General features: G+C 29.4%; 2 protein-coding genes across 2 annotated transcripts in view; one reads left to right on the top strand and one right to left on the bottom strand.

Annotated features, from left to right (window-relative positions):
- Nucleotides 1-1,180: 1,180 nt before the first annotated feature.
- Nucleotides 1,181-4,449, top strand: LOC113363400 (CCAAT/enhancer-binding protein gamma). Its single transcript, XM_026605899.1, has 3 exons — nt 1,181-1,439; nt 1,519-1,617; nt 3,708-4,449. Exons 1-3 carry the CDS (start codon nt 1,341-1,343, stop codon nt 3,873-3,875), a joined length of 366 nt encoding a protein of 121 aa, XP_026461684.1. The 5' UTR covers nt 1,181-1,340; the 3' UTR covers nt 3,876-4,449.
- A 3,500-nt stretch (nt 4,450-7,949) lies between these two features.
- The window catches only part of LOC113386629, a 16,914-nt gene continuing 13,898 nt past the window's right edge, over nt 7,950-10,965 (bottom strand). Inside the window, exons 2-4 of the mRNA XM_026624400.1 lie at nt 9,363-9,418; nt 9,278-9,327; nt 7,950-8,394 (exon numbers count right to left, since the gene is read on the bottom strand). Coding sequence (XP_026480185.1) covers nt 7,950-8,394; nt 9,278-9,327; nt 9,363-9,418 — 551 coding nt within the window. The remainder of the gene's footprint in view (nt 8,395-9,277; nt 9,328-9,362; nt 9,419-10,965) is intronic.

Here is a 10,965-nt window from a genome sequence, read left to right as displayed (position 1 = left end):
AGCAACTAAGTGTAAGTGGCACTTTTTGCTAAGGCACGTTGCGCAAACTTCCCGATATGTATAAATAATCGAATCAATCAACAGGAATTGAAATTTGGTAATTTAGATAGAAAAAAATATTGAAAGTTGACGCTTTTACCAAAAACTAATAAATGCGATTTCAAAATGATATATCTTCCAAACAACAACGACTCATTCGTTCGCAAACCATTATTAAAAATTGTAATCACAATTTGTTGAACTATAATATTTTAAGAAATTCATTTAGATCATGAGACTAGCCACATTAAGTTTTATCAAAAATACCAATCAACACGATTTCCAAGATATAGTTTTGGATTAATTTTTAAATTTTCAAAATCGGTGAATTTTTGACGAAAACTTGAACAAAACATTTTACACTTTTCTACACCGAGCCAATTCTAAAGAAATGTCTAAATGAAAAAAAAATGAATGTATGTGTGTGTGCGGATACAAATTTTCGTCGACGATTTCGGAAACACCGATCAACCGATTTGAATAATTCAAAAAACATTCGATTCGTATTGATAAGGAGACGTGCTGATTAGTTTTTGGCAAAGGCAGGTCTAGCCGTTTCGAAGATACGGAGCAAAAAGTGCCAAAACGGTAACTCACTTCTTAAAATAACGGAGCGTCCGATTTTAGTAATTCTTGTATTGACAAGATAAAAAACTGATTAAGTTTTTGGGAAGACAGGTCTGGCGGTTATGGACTCTCAATAAAAATAATAAGTTAAAAAAATGTCATTTGGTGGTCAAAAATGTTTATTGGACATATGTGCATCAAATTATTAGATATTTTATAAAGATTTATATAATGTGTACACATTTTGTGTAATTTTTTTTGGGTTCCGTACCAAGATTTTTAATTACGGTACCGGAAGTTCCAGCAATTTGCCTTAAGGCACGATGCCATGCACCCCACTAGTTCAAATTTAGGTTCAAACGATTAAAAAAAACTCGAAACATCAAGAAAACTAAAAAAAATAGCAAGTCGGATTTTCTGGCGAAAGCTAACTTCTTCCGGAAGTTAACAATACATTTTGTGATCGTTGAGGCCATCTTTCGTCATTATTTTTACTTTTCTTAGTAAAGATTCAAACCACGCGGTTTGCAACACGTGCTATGATGACGTTTCTGTTTTCTTTGTTCAAAATCTGACAGCTGAATGACGCAATAAGCGTATTCATTTTGTCAATAAGTTAAAACATTGTTTTATACAAAATATAATAACAATATTAGATAATATTGTATCTATTCATATTTTAAAACATAAACAAATTGGCATTATCTTACAAAAGGTATTGAAAATCATTTTATATGACTATGGCACCAAGAAAAGACTCAGGAAAATCTGCAAAGAAAAAAGGAAACGATGACGATGATGAATATAGAAAGAAACGCGAAAGAAATAATGAGGTAGTTAAAATTTTATAATATTTTATATATGTATAATTTTGTTGTATGAACATATGTCTAATGTTGGTTTCAATAACAGGCTGTCAAGAAAAGTCGAGTAAAATCTAAACAGAAAACTTTAGAGACCATGGATCGGGTAGCAAAATTGAAAAATGAAAACCAAGTGCTAGAAGACAGAGTAAGTAATTGTTTTAAATAAATAATAGGGAAAGTGTGGATAAAATGATGTTATATTTTATCGATAGTTTAATGATAGATAGTTTTAATGATATTTATTTATGTAATAATTTTATAATCAATTTCAATCGTTTTTACTCATCTTAGATTTGTCGACTACCAATAATAAAGTTTTTTAAATAAGTAGTAGTAGACTCTAATGACATATATATTAAGGAATAATGCAACCAATTACAAAAACCAATTTATCCATATAGTACGGACAAAATGATATAATCTAATAACATACTGTGATGCTAATTTTTAAAAAGGCAGTTCACTAATAAATTTTTTAGTTCTCTTTGAGACATTAGCATATGGAGCATGAGCCCAAAGAAAACAAATCATACACCGTAAAAAGCCATCATTGGGCTCAGAATGGGAAAAGAGGATTTTGCAATAAATGCCAGCCTCTTCTTTTTACTTATGGATACTTTGGTCTATTTTTAAAGGAAGATAGAGTTGAAGTTAAAAGTCAATCACCTTTGACAGGTTTCAATTGTCTTTTTTCATGGCCTCGAATAAACTAGACTGTAGTTTTTGTGAAATAGTGCTATGCCATTTTGTCCATTATTCAAGTATGTCATACTGTATATTTGAAAGCTACCGAAAATGAATAAATATAATAAATAATGAAAATGTCATCAAACAACTGATATATGCAATTAAATTGATCAAAATCACTGGTACTGATATAAGTTTATTGATCGGAATAGAAATAATTGAATATATATATATATATATATATATATATATATTTATATATATAATAATAATAATAATAATAGAAATAAAAAGTCATGCCAAAATCACCTTTCAAATAATATTTCAAATCAAGATACATATTTAAACTGATTGCTTCGACAAAACTGTGATAATGACGCTCAACATCTGACAGGTTTTTATTATATTAGCCTTCTTCATGTTAGAACGCAGTCATGGAAACGTTATTAAAACTAGCCATTGTGCCATTTCATTCGAAATTAAACCCATAGTTTAAATGGTGAAGTTGCTTCATTATATTACAAATATTTGGAATTTGGTGTAAGTAAACCCTAAACAACATGATTGTTATGTTCCAAAAAACTGCTGCATTATGTACATCCAATTTTAAATGAAACAAAGGTCAAGTACAAAAATCGAAATTAGGTTTCAAAAATTTATATAATAACTTATATTTTTATAATAAAGACAAACATGTTTATTATTAAATTTATAAGAATACTTATTGAATGATTTAAATAATATTTTCTTCCTCTTTACTATGTGCTAAAATATCTCGCTAAATGAAAAAGATATTTTCATTTTCTGAGCATTTTTCTGAACTACTTTTAGATACATTTCCTATTGTTTTCTAAAAAACTGTTATTTTCGATTGCTCGCTTCTAGTGGAGTGATTTTTATAAATATCTTTATATGATTCTAAGCACTTGCAAAGTCATCTTTTAGATTTTGTGCTTATTATATTTAAAAGAGCTTCATTTAAGACATATGATTAAAAAAGAAAATCTATATCTTGTTTCTTTATCTATCTACGTATAGTTTGCACTAGGTCTATCACCATTATTGAGCTACTGTTCAGTGACTTCGCTAATTTCAAATAAAATAAAATTTGCTTAATAGCTTTTATTGTATTTCTTATTTTATTATAGTTTTGCCTAATTTGTGAACTGTGTTAGAGTCAAAAGGTGCTATAAAAGTATTGTATTAAAAAGGAGATGTTCTCAATTATTTAATCATGTTAGAGCGAATTCGTGTTATAGAAGTACAGTGGTAATTTGGTCTCAAGAGATTCAAATTGACTTGAAATGTGAATCAAAAGATTCAAATGGCTTGAGAAAATACAAATCTAACAAGCCAGATTTTATTGGGAAAACAAACTCCCCTTTTGTAAAATTCAAATTATGAACATTATCACATGAATAAACTGTGAATTTTTTTTATAAACCAGCTACTTAGAATATTAAAATTACGAACTCAAATTTTATCTTTATCTCTTTAATAAGAATAATTTATATTAAATAAATACTAAATTATAATCTTACCTTGCAGGTGCAAACTTTAACGAAGGAGCTATCATTTCTGAAAGAGTTATTCCTGCTGCATGCAAGCCAGAAAGGCGAACAATTGAAACCAAGTGATATTGCAAGAGTTCTTTCTGATGATGTTACGGGTTCTTCAACTGCACCTACAACCAGCAGTAGTTCAGAAAAAACCTAAAACCTAGGTTAGGAATAAAAATTATATTAATAGAGTGAACTCAGTATCTAAGATGTGGTGTTAATATTTATGTTAAGTTAGATGAGTATGGAAACAATATTTATAATATACATATATTTTAGTCATTATTTTAACTTACCGATTTTCTAAAGATTACCATGATGATCATTGGGCAGTCTATTTCACTTGTGCCAGAAAATATTCATAGAGTGCTAATAGAACATTCTTTAATTGAGTCTAAGTTTTCTTTTCAAATTCAGACATTTGTTATTAGTTAACAATACTTCTTGAAGTTTTTGTTGGATAACAGATATCTTAAAAAAATGTAGTTTGTTGTTAATGAGTTCTGGAAAACAGTATAGTCTATTATATATACCTATATGGGAAACCAAGGGATTCGAATCATTCAAATCAAGTCTTATGTAAGTCCTTGATATTTTGACTCGAATCATCGTGACCGACTCCTGATGTGAATGTGATGATATCTTGAATGTGATGTGATTTGAATAATCTCATATTACAATGAAAAATATTCATTGAGGTCACGTATACCAGACAAATTGTCTGACTGAGACACAATATCTATCAATAAATATTTTAATAAATATAAATTTAATTGATTTTATGTTGAATTAATCTATTGAATTCAATTATTTTTTATGTAATAAAAAAGATAATTTTAATAAATTTAAATATAAAATCAATTTCAATAAATTTCAAAATAAAAATGATTAATAAACGACCTAGCCACCTGACCTCTGATCAGAATAACTTAGAATTGTATATATAACATATAAGATTGATTTAAGTTGATTTGAATCATTGCTCAAATCAGGTATTTTTTAATCGAATCATTCAAATCAAGCAATTTTTTACTTGGCCTTACATATTATATATATATATATATATATATATATATATATATACCCTCACTTCTGCAAATACTGTTTCACAAAATTTTAAATTCATTTTATGACAAAAACTGTTATTCAGTATAGAGACGGCAAATTATGACATTTTTACGCATTAATTATGTGTAAAATGTTTTATGTGATTAACTAATTAATTATTGAACAAATTTATTAGTTAACATTTAACAGCGAGATATCAATATTTAAGGCATTTAGCGAATTAAGTGGTATAATAACAATTAATATAAATACCAGAAATGATTTATAATTGAAAATTTTAATTGCTAATGCAAAGGTCTTGATACATCTATTAAATTTGTGCCTGAACCCTTTATGTAGAACAAAATCATTCATATTTAGCATCACTCTTAAAATAAATGCTGAACTTTTTCATATCTGTATTATTTTTATTTATGTTTATATTTATATGCTGTTAGTTATGTGATTAATAAAACATTTTTGTATATAATCCAATAGCGTTTATTACTTAAAGATATCAATAATTGTTATTGTTTTAAAATATCATTATTATTACGATAACGTTAGACTAGAATGATTAATGTATGTAATTCATGTTATGTTATGTGAACATTATTATTGTTATATGATTTTAGTAAAGATGAAAAGTTGAGTGAAAAATTAATACTATGAGATTCTAGGCATGTATAAGGAGAACGATATTGCACTTTTGTGATGTATAAAAGAAAATATCTCAAAGCTTGAATGTCATTGTGCCAAATTTAAAATTCCCCAACTAAAGATTTGTGGCACTATCAAATCAAATTATCTATAACTAATCATTAGGTAAGAATGCCTTGTAAGTCCGTTTTATTTTGAATTTTAACTATAACTGTATATTATTAGCATTGACCCTTTCCATTTGGAAACCAAAAATTCATCCCCAAATACATAGCCTCAGAATATTCTTAAAGATTAGTTAAATACTATGGTGCATAGAATAATACAATGCACTTCATTAAATTCGAATACAACAGCCTGTAAAGATACACTGAATATCGATTATACTACATACTAGATTTTAAAATATCACTAATCGTTTATACGGTTTAGAAGAAGTTGTACGTTAAGGTATTTCATTTAGAAAACGAATGATTTCATCACTAGATGCTTTTTCGATTAAACCCAAAAAATAATGCAATTTTTTTCCCTTGTGCTACTATATGATATAATAAACCTAAGCATTTTTAAAAAGCTACTATTAGTAATTTCTGTCTATATTTTGCAATCATGATTAGCCTCGAAGTACATACTGGTTTATGTGAATTTTATGTTGGTTAATGCAACTAGTTGTGCATATTTTGGACATTGAATTGTTTGATAATAAAGGTATTCATTTATAAATTTATTAACTCATACAGTAGCATCTAATAAAACTATCCATCATACTTTATTTTATGACCGCCTAGTAGAAGTAACAAATAAACCAACTACTTTTTTGTTTCACCAACATAACATTAAAAAATTCTAATATTAAAGATTACATTTAAAGTCCGTTTTAGAATATCTCAAAATTCAACAACTAAATTCAACTTATCACATAACTAAGATTAACGTGATTGTTTCACCATACATTCATAATTTTCTCATTTCACTCATTAGTAAAGTGTTTCTTAAACCATTTCAATAAGAAACAACACATTGAAAAATTAAAGATGTCTAAATTATAGTTTCTAGAAACTGATGACAAATTTTAAAATATAATGTTGAAAGTGATAAACCACAGGCAAAATGGCAGTGGAAAATAATTTCAAATCTGTTTCAAATATGAATGTCAAAAGAAGATCGACAAATAGCAATTGCAGTTTTGATTTTAATATGAAACCTTCTGGATTATTTACATACCGTTGAGGTAAAGCAATCGCAAACATGAAAACTGGTGGTGTTCTTTCTTTTAGTCGATCCATCATTTGCCAAGTAATGGCAATATGAATACAATATCTTCTGGCGCTCCAAACAATCTCGTCAAGGTAACTGACTGGTTTAGCCATCCAAGGTGAAATTTAACAATTATCGAATTAACAACATCAAATATTGCCATTCCCTTCTACATATACTGATAATTTAAGTTCATCATGTATCTGTTACTTTTTGATGAGTAAAAATGTACCTATTACCGCTTGGATGTAGGGGAAATATGGGCAAAATGACACAGTAGCTTTATTTAAAAATTGGCTAGTTAATTTAGTAGTAACCTTTCCGAAACTGTATAATATGAAGAAAGCTATAATCACAAACCTGTCAGGCGTTGAGCGTCATTGTCACAGAATAAAATCAATGAAGTTAATTTATTTAACTTTAATAAACCAGTATTAATCATTTTTATCAATTCTATTGCAATAATCAGGTGTTTCATGGAATTTTGATTATTTATTCATTTTTGTTTACTCTCGGACGAAATGACTTACTTATGCAATGGATAAAATGACATAGTACTACATGGCAAAAACTACAGGATAGTTCTTTCTAAACCAAGATAAAAAAAATTGAAACAGGACCAAAGAAAATTGAAACAGGACCAAAGAATCCACTGATAAAAAGAAGAGCACGAGAAGGTTGATTACGTCAATGTATGTTATAGTCAATGTATGACTTGTTCCATTTAGACTTATGCTTCATGTGCTGATGTCCCAAATAGCGCCAAACAATTTATTTGTGGACTGCTATCTTAAAAATTCACATCTCAGTATGTCCTTACCCGATATGAAATTTATTCCGACTTTGTGATCTGTTAGATTATACTTGTTAAAAGCAGCTTTTGCAGTTACGATGTTATTATGAAATCAGAAAAAATCTTGGGGAAATATATATTTGAATGGATCATATATGTAGAAGCAACAGAATTAAAGAATGTCTAAACTATAGTTTCTAGAAACTGATGACAAATTTTAAAATATAATGTTGAAAGTGATAAACCACAGGCAAAATGGCAGTGGAAAATAATTTCAAATCTGTTAAAAAAGTAATACTAAAAATGTTTAACTGAAAAATAATAATGGAGTCAGCAAATTATAAAAATATAAAACTCAATTTTAAAATACAATGCTACTACTGAAATATCAAACGGTCAAGAAACACTATTCTAACATCACACATATCAACACCGAACAACAACAAAGAATTTTCGACAAAACTAACAGTTTATCTATTGCAATTGCATCTTGCGACAGTTGCACAACCACTTAATAATCCTCGCATTCCTTTCAACCACTGAAGGAGGTTCGCTCACCCTCACCACATTCTGCACCGGAGCATTGTTGCTACCAGTATTTGTATAATCATAAACACATTGATCCAAAGAATCCACGGTACTCGTATCGGAGAAAAATACAGGAGGAGAACTCACTTTACTGTTCTGATCCGGAGATGCCATAGAATTATACCTCACGTGTTCGTTTCCTGTCATCAATTCCTTAAAAGTATCATCAGACAAGCCCAAACGGTCGAAGAAACTCTCGACGCGCGACATCTGGTTGTCAATGGATTTTGCAGACTGAGACGACGTGGGCTGGTGATGGAGCGGTGAAGGTGGTGTAGGCTGCTGGGCTGATCGGCAGCGGATTATTTTTTCGCCTTTGTTGTTGCAATATCTAAAAAAAATCGCACAAATCAATTTGTTTGAAATACACATATCAAGTCTCTACTAGCAGTAAAAGTTAAACATATTATGTTTGGAGCATAACTGTGTACTGATCATAGACATGAACTCTTAGGAAGACCGAGAAAAACTACCTACTTTGCTTTGTAGTTTGCTTATGCTTTGAAATGTAGTACACGGAGCTGAAAACTGTCCTCCAAATTGGTTAATTTAATTAGAATATATTTTATGCAGGCAATATAGATGCTATTTATTTGCATGGGACAAAAAAGTATATGTGAATGTTTGTTCTTATACTTGACCTAAATAATGAGCAGGATTTATGAATGATTTATAATAATTAATTGGGTATATATACCTATATGTGTTCCCTATATTATTAATAATATTAATATTATTATTATTATGATAATAATTACTATATTATTAATAAACTATAGTAGTTCCCCCAAAAAGTGCCATTTTTTGCCCATTTAGCTCGGTATACTCCGAAACGGCTAGACCTGTCTTAACCAAAAACTAATACCATTTATCCCCACCATTACGAATTGAATGCTTTTTGAATCATACAAATCAAATGCTCAGTTCTCTCAGAAACTCGATTTCAATTTTCTGCACTCTTTGCTCCATATCGCCGAAACAGCTGGACCTGCCTTTGCCAAAAACTAATCAGCACATCTCTTATCAATAGAAATCTAATGTTTTTTGAACCAGTCAAATCGGTTGATCTTTATGCCCGAAAAAGTGGACGAAAATGCAATTTTTCATACTTTCAATTACATACATACATACACACATCCATTTTTTCGGAGGTATGCCAAAATGTTGAGAAACCTGCAAAACTTTGTTATTGAAAATTTTCAATAAAATCTCACCTATCGCTGATATCCGACTTGGATCTGATTACAGTTTTAGAATCTCGCTCCCTGCCCGAAGAATTGCTCGAACATTTATTTTTGGATATCGAAGACATCGTTGGCGTTTAAATGTACCCAGTGGGGGACTAAGTGGGCCTCCTATTGAAATAAATATATTAATGAGTAAATCTAGGTGAAGTTATAATAATTTATGTAAAACTAGTTAATAAAAAAGTGTAATAGAAGAGAATAGCCAGCAAAAGCAATATTAACGAAAAAATAATTTTACTGACAAATCGCTTCATTCACATAATTTTAAAATTACTTGGGACAAGAAAGAACAATTATATATTCATATTTGCAAAAAAATGTTTGTAATGTAACATCAATAAAGGTAAAACCCTTTCATTAACCACTTCCATTACAAAAAGTATCTGAATGGAAGAGTATGATGATTCTAGACTGTTCAAGAAAAAACTAGTAGTTTTTCCAGCGAGCAGCGGTTTCCAACCTGTGGAGCCTCCTCAGGATGAATATTATTATCGAAAATAACCCAACGTTTTTGGAACGATATTAAAAAGCAAACAAAAAAGAATTAGTATTTATATGCATATTTTCACATAATATTATATTGCATATTATTTGTAGCCTGATAATATCAGTTGAGTTGAGACAAAATTAAATTAAATTGAAACTAGCTGTAAGTGGAATTCTGTCTTAAGGCAATTAGGGCATCGTGCCTTAAGGCAAATTGCGGGAACTTCCGCGTACCAAAAATTTTTTTTTTTAAAAACGATTAACATTTTGAAAAAAAAAAATTACTTCGAAATAATTATTGAGAAACTAGGAATATGACAAAAAATTACTTTTTTTTGAAAAAAAAAAAATTTATTTGAAAAAAAAAATTTTTTTTTGAAAGAAAAAATTTTTTTTTGAAAACAAACTATTTTTTTGAAAAGAAAAATGTTTTCTTTCATTTTGACATATTTTGGAAATTCTGAACTTTTTTTCAAAGCAATCGTAGTGCTTGAACTGCATAGAGACGAATTGTCACAGCGCAAGTGCCGCGCCGCCGCCGTCTAACGCATAAACATTGGTACGGAACCCATAGAAATGTAAAAAAAATTATACTTATTGTTAAAATTTCTATACAATATCTGATAATTTGATGTGCATATGTCTAATCATCATTTTTAACCGCCGAATGGCATTTTTTTTTACTTTTTTTCATTAGATCTCCGAAACCGCTAGACCTGCCTTCATGAAAATTTTATCAACTCTTCATCTTGCCAATACAAGTAAAATGTTTTTTGTTGAATTATTCAAATCGGACGCTCCGTTCTCTTGAAAACTGAGTTACCGTTTTCGGGCACTTTTTGCCCCGTATCTTCGGAACGGCTAGACCTAACTTCTTCGCCAAAAACTAATCAGCACGTCTCCTTATCAGTACGAATCGAATGTTTTTTGAATTATTCAAATCGGTTGATCCGTGTTCCCGAAATCGTCGACGAAAATTTGTATCCGCACATACATACACACACACCTACATACATACCCACACACACACACACCACACACCATACATCCATTTTTTCTAAGGTATGCCAAAATGTTCAGAAACCTCTGAAACGTAAAGATATATAAAATTTTTCATTTTCGATTTTTTTGCGATTACTATAACTTACCCTACGGGAAGTTAAAAATTA

Source organism: Ctenocephalides felis, unplaced genomic scaffold (genome assembly GCF_003426905.1).
Source record: "Ctenocephalides felis isolate EL2017-DRISC unplaced genomic scaffold, ASM342690v1 CF-g0.4_SCAFFOLD_00845, whole genome shotgun sequence".
NCBI lineage: Eukaryota > Metazoa > Arthropoda > Insecta > Siphonaptera > Pulicidae > Ctenocephalides > Ctenocephalides felis.
Note: the sequence above shows the minus strand (reverse complement) of the source record. Positions and strands in the feature narration are given on the sequence as shown.